Here is a 24,080-nt window from a genome sequence, read left to right as displayed (position 1 = left end):
CTGAGGCTGCAGCCCGGGGTGCTTTTGATCCACTTCACTAAACAGTGCTGCAAAACTGTAGCTGGATATATATGCAAAAAAAAAGTTCTAGTGAATTTTTATTTTATTTCTTTTTAAATTCATCATAGCTGAAAATACTGTTCAATTTGAAACGAGAAGGTTCACATGCTTTCTTAACCCAAAATAACTGAAAGCCTAAATGAAACAAACTTAAATGTTTTGGTTACTATTTGTGTGCAACAAACCTGTATTTTCAAAACCATGACTGCTGAAAACTGTAGGTCTTCACACCTGTTGAGGCATATCAGGCCAATGAGAGCCAGTCCAAGAGGATGAAATTACAGGGTTGTGTCTTAATTGAAAGCAAAATTCTTCATCTTGGAAAGACTTGGATACAAACTTAGTCTTCTACACAACAGCAGAGATCTTGAGTGAAGACAGAGACTCATTCTGCCTAAAATTAGTGGTCACCAAACATGTCTGTAGAGCCCATGGGATTTCAGTTAGAGCTAGACTCAGATATTCACCTCAGGTCACACCCCCCGGCAGCACAGTCTCGTGGACACTCTCCCAGCCTCTTCCCTGGTGCAGCAGGATCTGCCCATCCAGCTCCAGCCAAGCAGCGAGTCACCTCCAACATGGAAGGAGACACCAGAGGAGGTCTTCATCGTGCATCATCACACTAAACAGCCCCCAGTGTCTCCACGTGAGACCGACTTGGTGCTAGGCAGAGATGAGCTGAGGTCCCAAGGGACCTGCAGATCTTTGCAGCACTGGGGCCTGAGCGATACAGAAAAATCAAAAAGGCACTCTTCTTCTGGCTATACAACAAAAACTGCACCACGGAACTCCAGAAGCCAAACTGGCCAATCTACCTGTGAACAGGCATAAGGCATGGTGGAGAGGTAGCCTGGCAAACGCAGGGGCTGAGAAGTGGTTTGGACAGAACAGGGTTTTGTTTGATTGATTGTTTTTTAAATAAAAATAAGAAAAACAGCTCAAAGGAGTACTGGAGCATTCAGCCACTGTTTAATTAAAATGTTTGAGATGCTTCTAGAAACCACCGTGCTTCAGCTGGGCTCTGCTCAGTAGCACCTCATGAAGGAACAAGAGGCACCGGGCACCAATTGGAACCCAGCACCTTTCCTCACCTGAGAAAACAGTTTTTCTGTGAGGGTGACCGACTGCTGGCACAGACTGCCCACAGAGGCTGCGGAGATACTGAAAATCTCAGTCCTGGGCAACGGGCTGTAGCTCACCCGCTTTGACAGGTTTCAACTACGTGACCTCCAGCAGCCTCCTCAGCTGCTCTGCGATTCTGTGATGCTCTGGGCATGATGATTATTCCACGATTTCCCAGCTTTCACTAACACCACTTGCCAACAGCAGTACAGCTTCATGCAGGCTGAGTGTCTTCCTCAAGGCCCCATAGTTTAGCAGAGCTGGAAACACGCATGAGAAATTCCAAATCCACGGCCTTTTGCTGAAAAGCAAAAAGCACCAGTGCTCCACCTGTCCCCTTTCATCCAGAGCGCTCTTACTTGGGGAAGGTGAAGTGCACATGTAACATGCAAAGCTGCTTTCGGAACCTCCATCCTGTACATGCACAACCCGACATCATCCCGTCCCCGAGGTGCCACGTTTGGCCTTTCAATTAAACCAGGGAAGGACTGGGGGGGAGGTTTTGCACAGCTGGCAGAAGAATCTGTTCCATCAGCCAAAGGAGTATTTAAAGGACATCATAGAACATGATGTTTCAGGACGAGGGGCAATGGGCACAAGTTAGAACACAGGAAGTTCCGTTCAAATACACGGAAAAACTTCTTTACGGTTCACGTGACAGAGCACCGGCAGAGGCTGCCCAGGGAGGGGGGGGGAGTCCCCTTCTCTGGAGATTTTCAAGCCCCGCCTGGATGCAGTCCTGAGGGATGTGCTCTGGGCAATCCTGCTTTAGCAGGGGAGTGGGGCTGGGTGATCTCTAGAGGTCCCTTCCAACTCTGAAACTCTGTGACTGTGACTATGATTTAAAACAGGTTGTGGATGTTACATTTTATTATATAGCTTATAATTGTCATTACAATGATGGAGGCACAGTTTTAAAAGAACAGAAAGTGTGAGACTACATGTTTCTAGATGTAACAGCACTTAATTAACATTCCCCAACAGCATTCATTTCTCCATTCTTCATACCAAAATTGAATAAAAAAAATCTCAAGTTGAAAACATTTCATTGGAAGTTCTTTTACACAAAAAAATAAACATAGTTTTTAATAAATAAAAATGCTTGCTTGCTTTATTGTGTTTTTTTCAGCTTCACATTCTTTTTTGTATAAAATGTCAAGTGTCTACGCTTTTAAAAGTTTATTAGTAAGATTCAAAGAGCAATTTTTAAAGCCTTGATATATGTACTTTGTTTTTTTAAATAGAGCACAGATTTTATAAATAGCTAGTTACAGAAAACAATAAAATAGACAAACTAGTAATACATAATTTCATTTGTAACTGTGTGTTTCCAAGTGATATTTTAAATTCCTGAATCCAAACGGTCTCTAACAGAAGTAAGATATTTACATATTAAAACATTTACATTTGGGAAAACATTCAGCTCCCACATTATTTCACTTGCACTGTACATTCAAACTGAAAAATATTTTGGTTCTTCAACATAAAGCACCTTGTAGAGTATTTTAGTCACATGATAAACATTCTGAAAGTCAATATCACACCTTTGCGGCGGGTGTTGGACAGACAACCTATTTTTGAAGATCTGGACTCTGAATTTCTTCATCAGCTATACATTACCCAAATGCACCGTGAACTAAATTCAAGTTCAAAAGACATGTCCAGACAGATTTTCCTAAAGAGGAAACCTGGATTGAAAGGGACTAATCTGCTTTGCACCCAAAGCATCTCTCACAGAAGCTGTCTGAGAACCTAACGGCTGTAGTAGTTAAAGAGCTTCACCTGAATTCAAGCCCAGATTTATCACAGGCACCTGATGCCCGCTCCTTCTGGAGCTAACACTGAATTCTCCCCTCTCTGGAGAGTCTGATCCTCCGACTGCACTCACAAGGTGCTACTCTGTTCCCTCTCTGCCAGCATTTGGCTGTTCTTACTCCCCGAGTAATCATCCGTCCACCTCGTTTAGTACCCTGCTTTTGGAAAGTAGCCTTATTTTGCTGTTAACTGGATCAAATGCCAGGTTTCACAGAAAATGGAAAAGCCTAAAAAAACCCATCTGTATTGGGAAAGAGCTGGTGATAAAGCCAGTGTTCCAGCACGGATGTTCAACATAGGTACAGTTTGGACAACAAAAGGCTGAAGCCAAGTGCTCTGAAAATATATTTGGAAATAATTTAACACATTCTTCATGCTGCTTTACCTACCAAACAGGAATTTAACCCTAAATTACTACTCCATTTCCTGCAGCAAGAGCGTGATGTCTGTCTTTTACAGCCATACACACCATACCCAGCACCTGCAGTAACAGAACTCCCACCTGGAAGCACGCTAGGATCTGCCTCGTGTCTTCACAGCACAACTGGACCACCCATCAGCACAAGCCAGACAAGAACACATCGAACACTTCCCCTTCGTCTGCAGGATCTTGCCCATGACAGCACCGAAAATGAGTGCAGACAGACAAGAAAACTGAAATCTTTGGAAACAGTTTGCACAGTCGTGAAGCACTAAACCCCCATCATAATAGGAGCAAACAGTTTTTAGGAAACTATCTGCTTTGTAAGAAACAGCTTTGTTGCTGAAAACTGCAAACATCTTACAGAATTGCAGTAATGTATCTCAGCATTTCTTAACACTACAATATATACATATAGGTATAATCTAATTAAAAAAAATAAACTATATTCATGTAGAGATATTAAGGACCTAAATCCTGCAACAGAAATATTTTGTTTCTTAACTATCGGCAGCAACAAATGATGTTGTTCTCCTCCCTTCAATCCAGTCAGCACGCTGACGTAGTAACACATTCCAGAGCACAACTCCTCGGTTTTCATATGCTGGGATTCTCTACAAGCACAAATTGGAATTACACGTTTACACAGTGGTCTCTATTTTGTAATGCATTTTAACATTATTGAACCCAGTAATTGCTGCAGAGCGCTGTCTCAGCAGAGTCCTTAAAGAACAAGGTTTATTAAGTAACAAACAGGTGGCTACCTACTGGGTGATGCACACCTCTATTTCTCATTGAGAACATTTTTAATATTCATGATTTAATGATCAAAACCTGAATTTTGCTATTTCAGTTCAGTAACAAATGAAGACAGAGCTGGGATCTGAACATCCCAAGCAAAGGAGGTTTGGATCGATCTATGGAGTGGACTCTGGACCATTCCGGGTCTACAGGCACTCAACTGATCTTTACAAGCCGTTGCTGTTAGTGCAGTATCTGACACACAATGAATTCTTTGATGGTGTTAGATGTCTGCAAAGACTGAACTGTAAAGATTTTAACAGCAGACTGCGGGACACCGGTCCAAACTATTCTGGTTCATTTAAGGAGTGCTAACAGAAACGGGGAGTGAGCACTAACTACGTTGCTGCCTTCTTAAAAGTAAACATTTCGGCTAATACCACATCACATCCATACTGTACTCAGATATCGCAGGAGTTCTTGGCTTAGGAGAGGTTGGGAACGTGCAAACCTCCCAACCCTCTCCAGTCTCAGTAGCAGGAGTGTACCGGGGCATGGATGAGAGAGTTAAGTGTGGGGATGATGGTAGAAAGCAAACTCAAAACCTCTTGGCTATCTCCACCTCACAGGAATCCAGACAACAAACAGCAAGATGATTCGAAGCAAGGAGTGTGAAAAGCTGGAACCAGATGTTTGGAAAAAGGCATTGGAGAGGAACCATTTCTGGAGGAAGGCAGGCTCAGGCTATGGAAACAAGAGGGTCCTGGGAGCTCTGAAGTAAGGCACATCTATCCGCAAACACAGAACCTTCACTATTTTGCAGATGCAGTAATTCATAATTTTTTAACACAGTACTAAACTTGGCTATGCGTAAAGTAGCCTGTTGTAAGGCTGGGAAACAGGTTTCTGGTTCCTTAGTTTCCTTAATTATATTTTGCCAAAAAATGCTATACTGCAAGCTTCACGGAATGGTAACACAGCCCTGTTTGCAAGCGTTAACAGCTCCCGTACCTCTTTTTTTGGTAAATCTAGTTTAAAAAAAAAAAAACCACCACCAAAACCAAAAAACGATGACTCTGGAAAGTTGCTGCAAAAACTACCTTTCCACAGTAACGAAGAAACACATCTGAAACCTCCAGAAACAATCGGTACATGCACAGACTCCTAGACTGCTGTTTTGGTGGTTTTTTCATTTTGCTTCAGGGTTGTGGTTAGTTTAGTTTTTTTTTTGCGTAGCCGGGGTGGGAGTGGGGGGGTGAGCCTTTCATAATGCTGTGTCATCATCTTCTCCAAAATCTCCCACCAAAAGCGAATGCTTATCTGGTTCATTAAGAACGATGCTGTTCACTGAACGCTTGTCTGAAAAGAGAGAATTTATAGAGGCTCTACTGTAATTGATGATTCGATCCATCAAGCTCAGTTTAGGCGAGCCTGTCCCAGTCTCGTCAATTCCAATGTGGACACTGATTTCTGAAGGGCTCTTGTGCCTCATTTGGCCACGGGCCCGGAACTCGAGTTTCTCAGCACTTGGTTTCTGGTACCTAAGGGAGGAAGAAACAAAAGATGACAATACATCTCAGGCTGAAGTCAAGTACACTAAAATATGGAAAGAAACTAGCTTATGTGCTATGACCACGCACAAGCCAGAGACATTTAGAGTTTGATAGATGACACAGTAATGAAAGTTTCAGATTTTGCAAGGCTACTATCCAGCCAGCAGCTAATTCAGGGATTTTTGGCCAGGATGCAGAACAGGCGAAGCTGATGTGCCTCACTCAGCATGTAACTGCTGCGGCAGTAGTGAGCATCTGCAAAACACATCAGCAAAACGTACCTACTGGGAGTGGACCACTGTGGCTGTCATTGACCAACGCTGCTACTCTCTTCCTTCTGAAGCCTTGTGTGTTAACCAAACTGCCAAGGATACCATTCCCACCACAGTGCTGCCCTGACTTGTAAGGCAGAATAACGCCGTGACAAGCGCAGCAGCTTGGTTTGCTTACTGCAACAATCCCCAGGGTGGTGTTTCCAGCTGTGCTGTCTCAGAAGGCAGCACGTCCTGACAAGATTCCTCACAAATATACAAAGGCCACTAAGGAATTCGCCATTCTGAACCCACTTCTGATTTGTACATTTCTCTTCATGTTAGAAATGACACTTTTAAACACTACTTTCGGAAGCGCTTTGGACCAACTGACTCCTCTTCTCAAGCAAGAACAAAACCAACTGCTGCTAAAGACAGACCTGCCTGAACTGTTCCTCATAAAACTTCGAAACCTGTCATAGTCCCCACTTAGCTTCTGCCACTCAAAGCGAAAGACCTTCAGCTTCAAATCCAAGTTACAAACCACAAAATTGCTCATACTCACATCTTTAGCAGCAAGGAAGAAAGCACAACAGACACAGAGGAGGCAGCCATTGCTGCAGATCCCATCCAGGGCTGCAAAACCAAACCAATGGGCAGGAAGACACCTAGAAAAAGAACAGAGCAGTAATTTCAGAGCAGGAACACAGCATTATTCGTATATTAACACATTCAATTTCACACAGACTGTCTAATTTTGGTTGTATTTCAAGACATTAATAAACAGGACTTTAGTTTAGTGTCAAATGACAAATATTTAATACACAAATATTTGTGTTCTATCTCAGCTAGAACCTACGGGTGAATAAGCTGGATGCGTCACTTAGGCAGTCCGAAATTCAGAGGCAGGCATGTCTTGCCCACCTTGCAGTAAACTGCTTGTTCACAGGATCAGGCTCATCCAATTAACCTTTTATCTTAAAGTTATTTTCACGTGCTGAGCAAATCCATAATTGCCATAATGTGGGAGGAGGACAGCTCACAAATATACAGCTGCAACATTCCCAGGCAGAGAACTCTGCGATTCCTGACAGTGAGAAATAAAGTAAATGGATACTCTTCCACAAAACAGTAAATCACTGCCATCTTCTACTCCCAAAGCACAATCTGATTACTGCAGGGAAACATCCACATACCAGCAGCTATAGGAACTCCAATGAGATTATAAATTAGAGCAAAGACAAAGTTGATCCGGATCCTTTTCACAGTTTTCCTCGATAAATCTATACTTGCTACCACATCCATCAAGTCATCCTGCAAGTTAATATGTTTATTGGAGAAGTCAAAGAGAAAAAAAACCATACATGTAGTGTCATCATACTCCTGTTTTAATGATAGCTCCCAGACACTGGATGTAGCAGACTGCCCATATTAAGTATTCTGTAGGCTGCTCTGGTTTGTCTGCACAGAGCCCATACCATCACCGCCAATATTATTCCAGATGTCATCGTAACCCAAACGATGTACACAACACCACACAGGACAGATCTAGACACTGACCACAAGTTCTGTCAAGGTGGTGTTGATGTGTAGGAAGAAGCGACTATAACCTTGGAGGTCACTGAAGTAATTTATGGTTGCCAAAGGTCACGTCACTTTTTCCTCCTTGGCCCACTCTCAAACTTGAATTACCCCCAGATTTGTAGTACCCAGAAAATGGGGAAGTTTCCTTCATAGGGCAGTTACCACTACACTGAACAAACATGATGAAGACAATCTCTTCTCTGCTCCAGTTCTCCTGGCTTACAAAGGCTGTACACCTCAGCAGTGGTCTGAATCATTCAAGACATCCTGGGCGTTCTAACCCCTCTTATCTCATCATTTTAATGAAGCACTCTTATTTCTTACCTTAATTAGAACCACATCAGCTGCCTCAATGGCTACATCAGTACCCGTGCCAATAGCAATTCCCACATTGGCCATGGCGAGAGCTGGGGAGTCATTGATACCATCTCCAACCATGGCCACCCGTTTCCCTTCGTCTTGTAATTGTTTCACTTTGGCTACTTTGTGGGAGGGAAGAACTTCTGCGAACACTTTGGTGATGCCAACCTGAAGAGAGAATTACACAACTGTCTCGCAGCTTTTCTACTCTCTATCAAAGCTTCTGTCTCTAATAATGTGACTAGGAAGGCTGAAACCCATCTTATCACTCATGAGCTAAAGACCAAACCCAGCTGATATGAGAACAGCTCTGAATTCAAAGTCTGTTTCCATTCAAAAAGGCTTCTTTAGTTCCCCCCTTACTCTGAATTTGTTTAAATTGCCATTTTTCACAATAGACCAATTCTGTGCCAGCCACAAGCAGTATCAACACGACACAGCATGCTTCCTCTAGGTGGGTTGTAGCAAGCTTCAAACCCAGACACACGTGTAACAGCTCACCTGAGAGGCAATAGATCTTGCTGTTTTGCTGTTGTCACCAGTCATTAGGACAACTTCTAATCCCATACTCTTCAAAGTGTAGACTGCCAGCTCAGCTTCTGGTTTCACAGTATCAGCAATAGCTATCAAGCCACAAAGCACTCCTAAAAGAACAGAAAGGAAGAATGTGTTCGTAATAAAGATCTTTATTGCTGTAGGAAAAAAACATGTAACTTTTTTTTCCCCAGTAAGACCAATTCCAGAAACAGTAATACCAACAGTAAAAAGCAGAAATGAGAACAGATATCAGGGCGGCAGCATTTAAGGCAATAGAAAGCACGGACTGTCCAACAACAAAAAAAATTCCCTTCTTTCTCCCTTCTTCCCCTTTGCTCTCTTTGAAGTCTTTGCATTATGCCCAACTCTCCTGTCAACTAAAAAAGGCAGGAAGACATCTTTCTCATATGAAAGTGTTATAAAATGAGCTAATGATGTCTTTTCATCCCATTATTCTGCTTCAGGTATTAACTGCTATGACATTATTACTTGTTACTGTCTGTTTAAATAGTGACAAATCAACCTCTAGATAAAAAAAGACAGCATTGAACTGACCATCAACAGCTGCTAGAACTGCTGTGCGACCTCTCCGCTCATGTTCCATCATGGCTTTATCAACTTCACTTTTAACAAGGAGGCCATTTCTAGTCATCCATTCCCGGTTCCCAATGAGAACAGAGTATTTGTGAGAAGTCAGAGTAGCTGAAGGAAGAAAACACAATCCTGCTGTCATACAGAAAACCAGGAAGGTTCCCTCCAGCTACTCCTGTCCAGTTTCTCCCACTATGAACAGAAATATCACTACAGAGAATCCAAACAGAAAGAAAGTATTCCTCAATACTTTCTGCACTACCAGTCTTTTCACGTGTTCTTGACAAGACAGACACATTTCTTCAGTACTGGGTAGTCACCATGTCGGTGGATCAAGAATCACAGGTCAAAAGACAGTAAACGACCAAGTCCTTTTCTCAATGCTTTGAATTTATATATAACAACCCAATATAGTTGAAAGATCTAACGAAGAGCCATTCTTGATTGAAAACCAGTCAGTTGTGCAAATATACTTAATTTTGGCTAGCAAATGGTAACTTGGGATGAAGCAAAGTAAAACCAGAGACAGCTGAAAGACAATTCCTATATGATTTTCCAGCCCTATATTCAACACGTAATGTCAAACTGTATTTAATCAAAATGTCCTGAGTGATGTGTGAGCATGAAAAAAGCTAATGATCAACTATTTCAGGTGTGCCACAGTGCAAGCCCAGTTCTCCAGGGCAGAAAAAAAGTGACCTCATTCTTAAGGATCCCCAAAACACAACAGCAAAAGTTATCCATTTTATTCTATCAACCAGAGTTAGCTTACTTGGCAGTTCAGCATCAATAATAAAAGCAGGCTGCACTGATTCGTCTGTATTTTCCTCAATTTTCACGAGTGTCACATTTTTAATATTGTTTTCTTCGACCATTTTATTTTTCCTGTAGAGTAATGCTTCAATATTGGTGACTTTACAGCTAATGCCGCAGCCTGGAACCACCTGAAAATCTGTACATGTCCCAAGGGTTTCCAAGTCCAGTTCCTACAGAAAAAGGACGCAAAGTGAGAAAATTTTTAAATATATAAAAGCATGCTGTGTTTATAAACCCCACAAAATAAAGTGCAGTCAGGCTAACTCTAACAGGAGCAGAGGAATAGTCAATCAATCATCAAAACGTAAGTTTGAGTATCCAGCGCATCTACTATGGCATCAAGTGATTTATGTGGGCTCCACAATTTCCAGCTTTCCCAACTGCATACATCAATTACTTTCTAAATAACACAAAACTATTCATACATATAAAGTACTGCAAGAGAGCCCTTCCATAACACAAACTACTCTTTTCCTGTATAAATAGCTTACCTTTTTGCAGTATTTTGTTATTGCTACTCCAAGAGGATGCTCGCTATTACTCTCTGCAGTCCCCACTATCGCCAGCATTTTATTATGTGGTAGTTGGTTACCCTCCACTAGAAACTTGACCTGCGTCACCTCTGGAGTCCCATGAGTAATAGTGCCCGTCTTGTCAAACACGACCACCTTTACCTGCAGCAAAACAGGAAGGCTTCATTCAGTGAACAAAGCTTTGATGTACAGCTTCCTCAGAACCCCACCCAATTTAACCAAACTTACCACCACGATCACACATCACTGATGCACGTGTAATAATCTGCTCGGGCAGCAATTGGCAAAATGCCACCGATACCAGCGGTTAAAGCTTTTGTCACAATAAACTGCACTTCTTACCTTATGCGCCATCTCTAACGGCTCTCCTCCTTTGATCAGGATGCCATTCTGAGCTCCTACTCCAGTACCAACCATGACAGCGGTCGGGGTGGCTAATCCCAGCGAACAGGGGCATGCAATACACAAGACTGTGATAGAGGCTTGGAAAGCAAAGCGGATTATCACTTCGGCTGCAGAAATGCTCTTATTGTAACCCTAGTGACAGAAGTTTATTTTAGTAATAGAAGTAGTTGAACAACACAAACACTCTATTCAACTACACACTGCCTTTGTTGTTAAAAACGTCTGCAAAGTATTAAAATTATAAAGTAAAGCATAGGCAAATTACGCAAAAGCTAAGATTAATGACTAAGTTCTGTTCTATACTGCATATACCCACAATCTGTTTGATTTATAGGACATTCTCCTAAATAAGGTACCCCGTACTATAAAACTCTCTTATGCTGTAACATAATAAAAGATACTCTTATCAACAATATATACAATAACAAAGGAAGAGGATATGAAGATTGCTTTCCTGGAAACTAATAAATTCTAATCAAAAATAGTCATGAACCAAGAAACCTGTGGTCTAAGGAACACGAAGGTACAAATTAGGAGCCTGATCCTCCTCTGGCATCTGTAACAAATACAGATTCCACTGATTTCAAAGATGAATTTACACAGAGCTACGTTAATATAACTAGAATTGGAGCCTGTGACACAAGGGACTTCTTTTCCCCACAGAGAAGGAATGGAAATTGGGAAATTTTCATGTTTAGTATTTACTTTTTTTTTTTTGAATACTAACTTTCAGGAGTTGATTAATAACTGCAGATTCTCTTTAGGTATAAATGTAGAAGTGATACAGTATAAAAATATATATAATGTGAAACACAGCAATAATAACTATTATTATTAAAAAAAATCTACAGTCAGCAACTGCCTGCAAGGACAATTCAGAAAGGGGACCACTGCAGTCTAGTAGACTTGTAGACTAACTTTTTTTAAAATATTTCAGAAGGTGTTTAAGGAGACTTACTTACCAGAAAATATTTTTCCACTATTTCAAAATCCACAAATCCAATTATAATCCAGGCAAAAAGGGTAACCACAGAGACAGCCACAATAGAAGGAACAAAGTAGCCACTAAGTTTGTCTGCAAATTGTTGGATAGGAGCCTAGGAAAGAGAAACACGTCAGCCCCAGCACCATTATGCTTAACTCTTTTTTTATGCCTTCAGACAGAGATATAATCACAGCTTCTGTTTGCAGCACATTTGGCATACTACACTTCATAATTACATATTTACTTAACAAGACGATGAGACTTGGAACAGTAGACTGCATCAAAGTCCTTGTTCAGCAAGACACTTCATTATGCAACTGCAATTCAAATCTAAACAATCTTAACCACTCTTCAAATGATTTGGTATGCTGATGCCTAAACGATAAGACAAAACCCAAATGCTTAATTTGATAATACTCTACCTTTGAGGTCTGGGCCTCCTCCACAAGTTTAACAATCTGGGAAAGAGTTGTATCAGCTCCGACATGGGTTGCTGAAATCAGCAGTGATCCATTCTGATTAATAGAACCTGCAATAACTGTATTGCCAGGTTTTTTAGTCACGGGCATCGCTTCACCTAAGGAAAGGACAACAACAGATACTAAAGTATGTTTTTCAGCAATATTATAATAGCAACCAACTCCTAACATGCGATTAGAAGAGTGAAGAAACATCAGCTTCAACTTCCCTTCTTCTTATTTGTTTAAAGGAAAATAAAAATATGTTTACACTTGCAAAAAGCAAATGCTTACCTGTGATAAGAGATTCGTCTACCATAGAGTGTCCTTCAATAACACGACCATCCACTGGGAATTTGCCTCCTGGGATCACTTTGACAACATCACCTCGTTGAACCAGTTCGACATCAACTTGCTCTTCACTACAATGATTTACAGTGTTTTTAATAAGAGATTGTTAACTCAAGTTACCCAGGCAAAACAAGTTGTCACTATACACAAAGCATAATTCCAGGTTGACATTATTAACGTATACAAAAATTGTCAGAAGAAAGGCCATTTTTAATAACACTATGATTATTTTATCATAGCTTTATTTACTTTCCAGTTGAGTAAATCCACTAATTTTCTTATGACAGCAAAAATTAGCAAGATTCCAATAAAACAAACTAGAGCAGAGTTAATTTTTCTGCATTTTAACATTTACATCTGGCAAATCTGCCAGTTATTTGCTTCATAGTTCTATAGAATGGTAACATTTGTCTGTGAATTAAGCATATTAACAACAAAAAAGGAACAACAGAAAAAGCAAAGGACAAAGCAAGATACCTTAAAAGAACGTTATCAGGGCCCAAGGTAACAATAGTAGCTTCAGTAGCTTGTAATGAAATTAGTCTTGCCAGTGCTTCTGATGTTTTACCCTAGAATAATAATTTTCATATTTTTCTGACTATGCTATTGAAAAAAAAAAAAAAGCTGGGTAAATGACAACTGCATATGTTGCAATTTACCCTATTAACACAATACTTTCTGCAAACAGACTTATATTAAGTCACTTCATATTTTTACTAGTGCGGTTACTGAAGATGATTTTACAACAAAGGTTAAGAGAACCTGACAAAGCTTTAAAGCTTCTTTTTTTCTTTTTTTTAAAGGTACACAACATTCTGAAATGATTCTTATTGTCCTGCAGCTTGTAGATATCCTGGGCTTTTATTTTCCTTACCTTTGCAACATGCTCTAGCCACCGGCCCAATGAGATGAACACAAACAGCATCGGAGGTGTGTCAAAGAAAGTTACAGGGTTTACTTTTGCTTTCTCAGCCATGGCAACCAGAAGAATAACAAATGAGTAGACGAATGCAATGGAGGTTGCCAAAACAATGAGCACGTCCATATTTGCAGTTTTGTGCTTCAGGGCTTTGTACGCCTGTATGTAGAAGTGCCAGCCTCCGAACATCTGTAACAAGAGCAGCCGTTGCATTTTATACACGCATTTGTAACACACAGCAGGAGCATTTCCACAAGAGAGGAAGACACCCGTTTTAATTGCGTCATTTGCCTTCTCCGTGTCTTCCTGAACAACATCACAGCTCTAGCCGAGGGCTGTGATCTCCACCACAGTACTCTTGGGTCTTCTCACCTCCACAGTTCCAGCAGCTCATCCCACGCCCACCAGTGTGGCGAGGCAAGCGCAGATGCTGCCCAGCTGCACAGCACCTCCACACTGCCCCCCCTGCCCACAATGGCCCCCAGCACCACTCGTTTTGGCAAGAGCTGAAGCACCCAACAACCTCAAAAGCATTTTCTATCAGCATAATTACAGTCACTTTTCAAATACTATTTCTTCATCGCCTTCCACTTTGAGTGCTTAAGCCCAGTAAATGAAGAGTTGTCATATTCCCACTTACCTGTACAGGGACACAGAGTAAAAATGACAGAAAATTCATAACAGACAATCCTGGTAGGAGCTGGTATTCCAGGACCATAGAGGAGTGAAGGGCCTCCATTTCCTCACTGCTCATGTTGCGATGTGCGTGAGCATCAGCAAGTTGACTGTCCATAACCATCATGTAAATCATCAGCCCCATGACAGGAATACAGAAAACAAGACTCACAACAAAAGACCTTTTCCACCTCAGATTAAAAAAAAGAAGAAAAAAAATTATTTTGCAGTCAAGTGCTGGATAGCATTTTAGCTAGCAAGTCTGCACAGTCACAAAAAAAAATTTGTAACTTTACTGTTGATTGAAAAAGAAGAATCAAAGATGTTTATAGAATTTAAATATGTTCAGGAATACTTACTGCCTTATTTCCTGTTTGTGATCTAGATGACTAGCAGATTTATCTTTTTTGACTAGTGAAGTAGCAAAACCTAAATCCTAAGGAAAAAAGCGTAATAAGTAAAAGAGAACAGTCAATTTTTAACAACACTTTGTGCTTGTATGAAGTTATTGCCAGATTATTGATAGTGCCAGCCTTACATTTCTTTTACTTTATTAACATTTCTGATATGATTGTTACTAATTTTTAGTTACCTTGAAAAGAGAGAAAAGCAATCTGATGTAGAAATCAACCTTTTAGAACATTAACATGCTACTCTAAAATGTGGCTTTCCAAAATGGTTATTCCTGAAGCACAGAAGTAGAGAAATTGAGAGAGAAAGCCAAGAAAAACTTATTTCACCTCTCTCCTGCTACAGTCCTCATTAGATGTGCTTTATTTTTCTGCAAACCTATAGCTGGTATCTTCAACACTACCATAGCATGGCTTTCTGAGTATTTCTGTTTAAAAGCTTAGGCAAAGTCTGAATAGAGCATTGCTTTTGTGCCAGAACACACATATTATCTGAAGAAATCTGCACTAAGAAGATAGCAGATGGAAGAAGAGAGACAGGTTATTTTGCTTTAATAGTCTTCCCCTCTCTTCTGTATGTAACTCTTCAAAGGACACTGGATATGAGACATGGTGCCTTCATGAAACTTACCTTTATCACTTGTATAACATCTCGAGGACCTATAATCTCTGGATCATATTTAATGTGTGCTTTGTTGGTTGCAAGAGCTACTGAGCAGTATAAAACGCCATTAGTCTTCATAAGGGTGGATTCTATTTTGTGTACACAAGAAGCACATGTCATTCCTCTCACCTGTAAAATAAAGGTTCCTTCCTGTTATCAAAACCACAGGTTATTCAGCAAATGCATCTTTAACAGCAGGAAAAGAAAAAGTGTTTATGACTATCCTGAACTACTTATTGCATATTTCTGGGGTCTGAAGCAGTGAGGTGGAGCGCTCTAGTTAAGCCCTTAGAGAGCACTACAGAGGAAGTGTAGCATAGAGACAAGGTTATTGAGCTCTGCTAAAGCTCTGCTGGCTCTTAAGCTCAGAGCTGGGGTACACTGAGCTAGACTCAGCTACAAATGAAAAAAAAAAAAAAAAAAAAAAGGAAATTCCTGCAATAGGCAGGGTAATCAAAAAACACCGGACTATTTCTCTGACTTCAGTATAGTAGTGAGGCAGCATAGTGTGCAGGACAAGATATAGTTTGTGATACATACCTGATGTACTCTTAGACTTTACTTTTTGTAAATTAAGCTCTATGATTAAAGCTTTAGGAAGTGGATGCTTACACAAGCATATCCAATAGATAAAAGTAATAAAGATGGGGGTGGTCGGTTTTAATTACTAGCTTACAACAAGTTCCAGAATTCCATCTCCTTCACCACAGTTTTCCATCACGGTAGCTCCAAATCCCAGCTCCCGTATGAGCTCTGCAATAGCTGAAGGGTGTATGACAGCAGGATTATACCTCACTTCTGCCTTTCCTGCCATTAGGGCAACAAGTATCGAGTGTATTCCTAGGAAACAAAATGTGTGAATGGCAGATCATGTTTAAGAAAAACACTCATGGTATCATCATGGCACAATAGCAATTCATTGAAATTGAGAAAGCTACTATATTGTAGGTACACGTAAAGAAAAACATCATCATTTATGGAAGATATATCAACAATGCAACAAAAGCACCTAAGTGTAGGTGTGACAGATGAAAGTATTACTCCACGAGTTGCATGTTTTTAACAGTCTAATTACAAACGTTCAATCTATGCTGTATGAAAAGATGATCTATTTTTACTTAAGAGAAGTTCTTCTAAAATACAGTTCTGCTTATTTTTCTGATCTACATTTACCATTTCTAAAAGCATCTTCTTCAAGACAGAACATGTAAGATAAAGGGCAGATCTAACAACGTACAATCGTATTGTACACTAAGTGAAAAGGATTTAGATTCATCTATTTTCTAGGATGAAAAAAACTAAATTCCCAGTTAACCTGGGACACATCCATCTTCATTACAATAATTAAAGACAATCTACATTAATGACTTTTCATTACATCTTAGTCGTAGAACTATTTGTTCCTGCAAATATAATCATCACACTGACAGAAGATAGACATAGCTGTCCTGACTCGTAGAGCTAAAATTAATTTATGTCTCTTTAATCCGTATTAATACTGTCCCTCTCTAATAGCTCCCTTTCTAATACAGACAGGCATACTTCTGCCTTTAAGTTGCAGACCTGGGATGTCCCTCCAGTAGAAAAGATTTGGTTTAGTTGCAAAAGGATCTGTATTTGCTCCCTACATTCTCTCCGGCGCACTCCAACCCCCACTTTTGCAAAGGCAGTCTCTAGCCAGCACGCCCACAAAGCAGCAAGAACCACATTGTTTTCACCCTACGAACCAACAGTGAGCAGACTGTGTTCTCACCCACAAAACACACCAGCAACGGTACTTCTCTTGACAACCCACACATTAAAAATGCTGTACAAAAGCTAGATGGATTCTCTGAAAGAAACACTTAGAAATTCAACAGATTACTCTGGCATATATCTTACCGTCTTCTCTTCTCAAATTTCTCTCAATGTTGGCTACACACGAAGCACACGTCATTCCTGTGACTTGGACATAGCACTTTGATATAGTCTTTGTCTCTTGCCGAGCAAGGTGGGTTGGTGACACTTTGGAGGACAGCTCAGTTCTGTGAGATTCCAGCTGCACTTCAGGTGGGGGCTGAGCTATTGCCTTCGCTGAAAGGGAGATTACAATTCATGACATTACACATAGCTACTGCAATGAAATATGGGCTGGTACTACACCAGCCTTAAATACATGTTGCTGTAAATTTGGACCAAAAAATGGTAATTGTATGTGCCTTGTCAATCAGATTCATCTATCTGTCTGTCAATTAAGAGTAAGCAAAAGAAAAGAAGGCAAAGGGTTGGGCCACTGATTAACTTACTGTTTTGTTACTATTTTGCCTTTCCTCACTGTATTTGTCTGTTCAGTTGAACATCTCTTGTCCTCTTCTGTAGGTTGTAAGCTCAACCTCTGCATTGCAACCTGAGTTTTACACATAATTTTGTTGACTTCACCTGGTGCAACTTTTGCTTTGCCTATTAAACTATCTTTATCTCCATCCACAAGTCTTCTCTCTTTTACCCTTCTCTTCCCCATCCCACTGTGGGGGAGCGAGTGAGTGGCTGGGTGGTGTGTAGCTGACGTAGTGACGTCCACGCTCGTCAAGAGTCTTGGCGCTCCTCAGTCACACCTGAGTCTGGTTAAATATCCCTTCACTAGTTACTCCACAGGACCCAAGTCTTTGATAATTTGCTATTAAAGAAACTTCAGCACAGCAATCTGTAATATTCTTCGCCACAAGCAAAGCTCCAATTCCAGCTTCATGCCATGAATATTATACAGTAGCAAACTGGAGCACCATTCGAACATCAATATTTCTCTGCCTTGTTTATACTTCCAGGTATCTCAATCATTTTTAATTAATCTGACGTATTAAAGAAAGCGCACATATATTTAATTATCTCATTGACAGTGAAGATATAAAGCTTTTCTTGGCAAGCATGAAGTATATGTCAGCTGCTAAATTTCATCTTGGGTGGTACCAAATCCTAAGTAGAACTGCACAATCCTTTTAAATTTAAAAGTTTAATATGTCATTACCTGATAAAGATGCATCAAATCCCATATCCTCTATTGAGGATCGCAAATCTTCTGGGCACGTTTGCAGAGGATCGTATTCTATAGTCCCATTACGATTTGAGAGAGACACATGGATAGATTTTACACCCGCCTTTTGAGATATGACTCCCTCAATGGACTGCACACAAGAGTTGCAAGTCATTCCCTCGATATTTATCACAGTAACTTGAGTAAGCGGCTGGCTAGCATCCTTCAAAGCTGGATGAGGAGACTTCAGTGGAGATGCCAGCGTGGGGAAAAGCACTACATTTTCATATTCATCAGGAAGGCTGACTTTAAATGTCTCCGGAGACACTGCCTCTATGGCTCTTCTCAGTACATCTATGCTAATTAAGTTTGGGTTATAGTTTATAATAGCAGATTTCTTCTCTAATGAAACAACTATACTTATTACTGACGGGAGTGCTGATATGGTACTCTGAATATTGAGGACACACGAACTGCAGTGCATGCCATCGATTCTGAAGACAATTGTCTTTGTATCATTCACATTCGAGATTTCTTTCAGTGCTGTCTCAGAGCCTTTGCTCTGAGGATACCTCAACCTTTCCAGGTCAATAGCACTGAGCTTGAGGGGTCTAGGCTGCTTTTTGAAAGATGCTGTGAAACCCGCAGCTTCAATTTGATGCCTTATTTCTTCTGCTGTAATTAGATGAGGCTGGTAGACAACAACAGCTTCCTGATTGTCCAGGGACACTGAAAATTAATCAACAAAAATAAGTGTGCATTACTGCCCTAAGCATAATAAGCACGTTGCCCTAAAAGCAACAGATCTTGTCAAAGCTTTCCAAGAATGCTTTAAATGCTCAGAAATGTAACTGCAATGGAAAGGAGATTTAATTGGTTTGGTAAATATCAAACAGTTTAGTTCTTCAAACATTTTTTGTCTAGTATTACAACAATTTTCAACACTTTTCCTGAATTTTTTTCCTCTTTCCCCGCTACTTTCACAAACGGCATTACTATTTCTTACTAAATTTATCCTTTTATGAGGGGTCTGTGGCAATACATTCATGTCAAAACTATTTATACTAATGTCCTGGTTTGAGCGACACAGGACTAATTTCTCTTCTAATGCTTGGGAAAATTGCACTTTTAGAAGACTCTAGTGTCTGAATTTGTGAAAATATTTACTTTAAAGCCAGCTATGGTTTGTAGGTTTCAAGGTCTCAGTGTTTTTGAGCTCGCCAGGTGCAAGGAGGAGGAGGAGTGAGACCTCAGCACTTGACCCAAGCTGGCCAGCAGGATTGTTTCATACCATGAATGCCACATTCAATAAAACTTAGCAAGTTTGCTGAGGAGTTCTCTCTCTCCCTTGATGGGTGCCATCCTGAGAACTTCTTGCCCCGGTGCCAGACCCCTGGGCCCTTTCCCTTCCTCCTGAAGCCACAGCCCTCGCAGTGTCCCACATTTGCTGTCCACTGCTGGGAGTGCACAGCTTCCTACAGATAGAATGGGCTGGGTATAATCCTTGTGTATTTTATATTGGTATCAGGATCAATACTGGTTCTTTAGTGTTATTAATGTTAATTATTCAGTCTTATCCTACAACTCTATCTATATTTCAACCCTTGCGTTTCCTTCTTTTTCCCCAATTCCCCTTCCCAGGTGGGGAGGGGTCATCGGGTGATAGAATAATTGTCTAAATGATAATAAATTTTTGTGGGTTTCTCAAACCATAACAACTGATAATTTGCCTTTTAGATACAATCACATATTTGCCAATATTAATTTTTAATTGAATAGAAAATATAAACTAATATTAATTACAATACAAAGAAAAAGACATCTGGTATTAGAGGTTTCTATACCTGGCAATAAAATTATGGAACATGACTACTCCAAGCTCCCTACCAAAATACGAAGCAAGCACTGAATACTGTAACACATGTAACAGCAACAGCCTCACCACGATTTGGGCCCCTTTCTTCACTTCTAGTCCGAATTAAGCATGTAACTAAATACCTGGTACCACAAAGAATAACTGTCACACTAAGCTATCTAATCTAAACCCAAGATATCTCCACAATGCCATCGCAGAACAGTATGGTCAACTTCGATTTATATAAAAATACACTAAGGTTTTACCTTTAATCCGCTCAATTCCTTGCAATTTGCCGATCCTCCCCTCAATGGTGCTGGTGCAGGAATGACAGGTCATCCCCTCTACTTTGAGGCGCAGCACAACACTACTTGCTTGAGACCAGGTAGAATCTTCACAAGTTCCAGGCATTACCTCTGGTGCAGAGATATTTAAATCTACTCCTGGGACCATTTGGATGATCTGCTTGCCATTTATAATGGAAGAAATGAAAGTCACCACTGCAGTTTTTTGATCGAAGGACATTTTAACATCCACAATACCTTTGTTCTGTAGTAGGCTATTACAAATCTGCTTAGACGTTAGAGCTGACTGAGTAGGAATAGTAAGAAAAATAGTGTCAAGTAAAACAGGTTGTGGGTTTGAATCAGCTAATGTAGCATCAAATCCCATGTCATATATTGCTTCCTGCAGTGTTGCTGGAGTCTGCAGTTCTGAGTCATAAATGATGACTGCATTCTTATCCTCTAGAGATACCTTGCAAGGGAGAAAAAAAAAAAAACAATTTAGCAAACTGCAATACTAAGAGATGAGAAATAATACCCCACATGTCTAGAAATAGCTTTTACTTGCATGTATATTTGTCCAGAATAATTTGATCCATCACTACTCACCTTGAAGAGTAAAGCCATACCAATACCCACCATAAAGTAACTTCTGCTCCTTTGTGCAAGAACACAGCTAGAAAGAACAGATTTTCCCCCCCCAACCAGTCTCAGAATCCTTTACAAGTCTGTCTACAAGCGTTTTTTACTTATGACATCCAGACAGCACCAACGCATTTAATGAAACTTCCAGAGCCAAACTCTCTTGCATTATGATGACAAACCCAATTCAATCCCAAAAGCACAGGGAAAAAAAAATAATCTAATCACATGTACAATTCTGCAGTTAGTAGTAATTACCCTTGGGCTACAAGGATGGAAGAAAACACTCTTTGAAAAAACCCACAGATTTAAGTAGCAGTGAAAGGAGGCCAGTATTTCTAGGCATCTTAGGCACAGGCTGTTAACTTGCTATGAGCAATAAAGCGCATCAGACCTCAGAGAACAAAATTCAGTTTCAAAATTTGATATACGACAAACATTAAAGAAGCTGGTTTTCCTCTCTCTGTACATTTTGGTGATTCAGAGACGTGCTGATTTGGTACTAACCTTTCACGTCAGATGGTACAAATATCCTTAATTTAATTCGCTCCCAACTGATGATATATCAAACACAATTATTGCAGTTTCCAAAAGGGAAAGCCAATGCCTGCCAGAGGCCCAACAAATTATCATTCAATTCTATCTTTCCTTTGGGCAAAGGTACAACCTAAAGACCACAGTCATGATTAAATTAGACCAGTTAAATCATTTTAAGGACCACCTTTCTTCATTTTTGTCCCAATTGTGGGCCTCAACAGATTTAGCGACATTGACATTTATTGGTTTCATTGCAGTTGGAGGCAAAATAACCTAAATGCAGGTCTGTTTGTCTGTATCAGTCATCTAACATTCACCTCCCTTGCTGACCTAACTCATAAGCTCTAAACAACCCCCTTTTTTACTATTCTCAGAGATACTTCTGAAACAAATGATCTGGTGAAATTGAAGTTCTGATGCTGTAATGAGGATAATTACTAAATATGACCTCTTAGAAGTTTCTTATGGTCCTGTTCTATTCAGATTAAGTTTTTGTAATACATTTTCTTGCCAAGAGTGGTTTTAGAAATAGTATTCAGCTTTGGGATAAGGTATTTACCTTAAAACCTAAATATAAAACTCTTAGTACTGTCCTTTTAAAAACCTGCTTCATTCCTTATGTGAAAGACACTACGGGATGCACATTGCTGTCAATCAAGTTAAAGTATGAATCTCTCCTCCTTCTCCTATCTCAAGTCATCTGTATATCCTCAGAAATTAGCTGAAACAATAAAAAAGCAAGGTTGATGAGATTAAATGTTTTGCTAGAATAAGGGAGAAAAGGAGGATTCTAAAGTCAGATTATTTGGGGGTATTGTCTTCCAGGCTGCTTTTAGCCTTCATTAACTTCGTGCTTGCAGACACCTAGTGATTTATACCTATGCCACAGACATTAACAGCTGTATCCCTGTTTCTAAACTGCCCTGTGATCCAAGGCTCTGGTGTAAGAGCATAGCCTCCCACCACATTAAAGCTCCATTCAAGTTGAAGGAAGAGGAAATATTACATCTCGTGTAAATATTGCTGCTCCTGCCTTTTTTTTTATTATTTACTTTTTTTTCTCTTTACTTCACATTAGCAAATTAATTGTAAGCCAGAAAATTACTTGAGTAACAGATAATGACTTAGCTCCCACTGCAGTGAAATTAAGCACTTGTTTTTCTCTTGTACCAGAACACACTAATGCACTTCTAACATCAGCTTCCCATGAAACATACGGAATATACTCTTTCCATGTATTTTCCTCCCTTGGTCCATACCTTATCATGGTTTCTCGTATGAGAACAAAGCTTTGTAAGAAATAGCGATAGTGTTACTTACTTTAATGTTATGGATACCATTCATCTTCCCGACATGCTGTTCAATCGTTTGAACACAGGAATTGCATGTCATCCCCTCCACACCGATGACTACGGATTTTGCCTCCATTGTGAAATTCTACTCAAGTCTTCTCATTGCTGTTGGCCAAAAACAATTAAGACATTTGTTCTTAAAGCATCTCACAAAGACTGACATCAAAAAGGGATTTAACAGTTGATGTACTTGCCCACGTGTAACTCTAGCAGATGTCAAAATCTAAGCAAAGCTGTACAGGAAGGAGAACTTTAGGTATTTATTCCTATGAATTTTCAAAAAGGAAAAGTGTTCAGACATTTAGTATTTGACTTGTGTTACAATCAAGATCATTTAATCACATGAAGAAAGCTGTGATTCACTGGTGCGTGAGATGAAACTATAAGGAGAAGCAAACGAGACAGAGACACGAGCTCTTACAACGCTAGAACAAGAGGACAGCATGTAAGCCACAGTGGCACAGGTGATGGTCATGTTTCCCTCCATTTACATCTCATATATTATCCTATGTTGGCAAAAACAAGTGATACTGAAATTAGCCCCAGGAAGCAAATCAAGCTTTTTCCACATCTCATTCAGAAAAGTCTAATTTCTGCTCCTCTGAAGATTACCATTATCATTTTTGCCCATAAAAACAAGCTCGGAAACAAATAATTGAATCCAAATCAAATTAACTTGTAGAAATAATGGCTAATGCAAAGGACTTCTTTTGTTCAATGCGTAACTGTTAAATAACAGAGAGGAAAAGAGGGCAAAAGAAGTTATTTCCAGATATTGTTTTTAACCTTTTGAAAATCTGCATTACGTTTTTCAATGACAGAGAGGTTAGTGACCAGGAAAATTATCCCAGCCAGCTGTTTAATATTTGGCTGCAGTGGAAGCAACAGCAAATTTTGATGATTAACTGAACAGCTAAAGTTAAACATGTTTGTAACTTGTTTTTTTACCCTGGGGACTTATCTTGGAAAACTAAATTACATTAAGTATTAACAACATTTAATAACATTAATTTGCTTGCTCCTTGGTGACATTTCAGAACTGTTCCCTGTTACAGAAGGTTTGAAAGTTTCTGGTTTCGCTTTGAGACATGCTACAAGCCATCTAATACAAGGATGTTTCATCACAGAAACAGGTTTACCTCACTGATG

General features: G+C 40.0%; 1 protein-coding gene across 1 annotated transcript; it reads right to left on the bottom strand.

Moving 5' to 3' along the window:
* Window positions 1-2,044: 2,044 nt before the first annotated feature.
* Window positions 2,045-23,007, bottom strand: ATP7A (ATPase copper transporting alpha; the record flags this gene model as incomplete). The annotated part of the gene is made up of 22 exons (XM_082488389.1): window positions 2,045-5,700; window positions 6,529-6,631; window positions 7,160-7,277; window positions 7,872-8,075; window positions 8,409-8,551; window positions 9,000-9,146; window positions 9,808-10,021; window positions 10,343-10,525; window positions 10,727-10,921; window positions 11,752-11,886; window positions 12,197-12,351; window positions 12,527-12,654; window positions 13,061-13,152; window positions 13,458-13,691; window positions 14,143-14,368; window positions 14,537-14,613; window positions 15,219-15,380; window positions 15,928-16,091; window positions 17,133-17,324; window positions 18,256-18,990; window positions 20,383-20,872; window positions 22,900-23,007. The coding sequence occupies 22 exons, from the start codon at window positions 23,005-23,007 to the stop codon at window positions 5,424-5,426; spliced, it is 4,482 nt and encodes a 1,493-aa protein (XP_082344515.1). The 3' UTR covers window positions 2,045-5,423.
* Between the last annotated feature and the right edge of the window lie 1,073 nt (window positions 23,008-24,080).

The sequence above is a fragment of the Vanellus vanellus genome, assembly GCF_965231255.1.
Source record: "Vanellus vanellus genome assembly, chromosome: 10".
Taxonomy (NCBI): Eukaryota; Metazoa; Chordata; class Aves; order Charadriiformes; family Charadriidae; genus Vanellus; species Vanellus vanellus.
The sequence above is the reverse complement of the archived record's forward strand: the minus strand, read 5'-3'. Positions and strand labels throughout refer to the sequence as shown.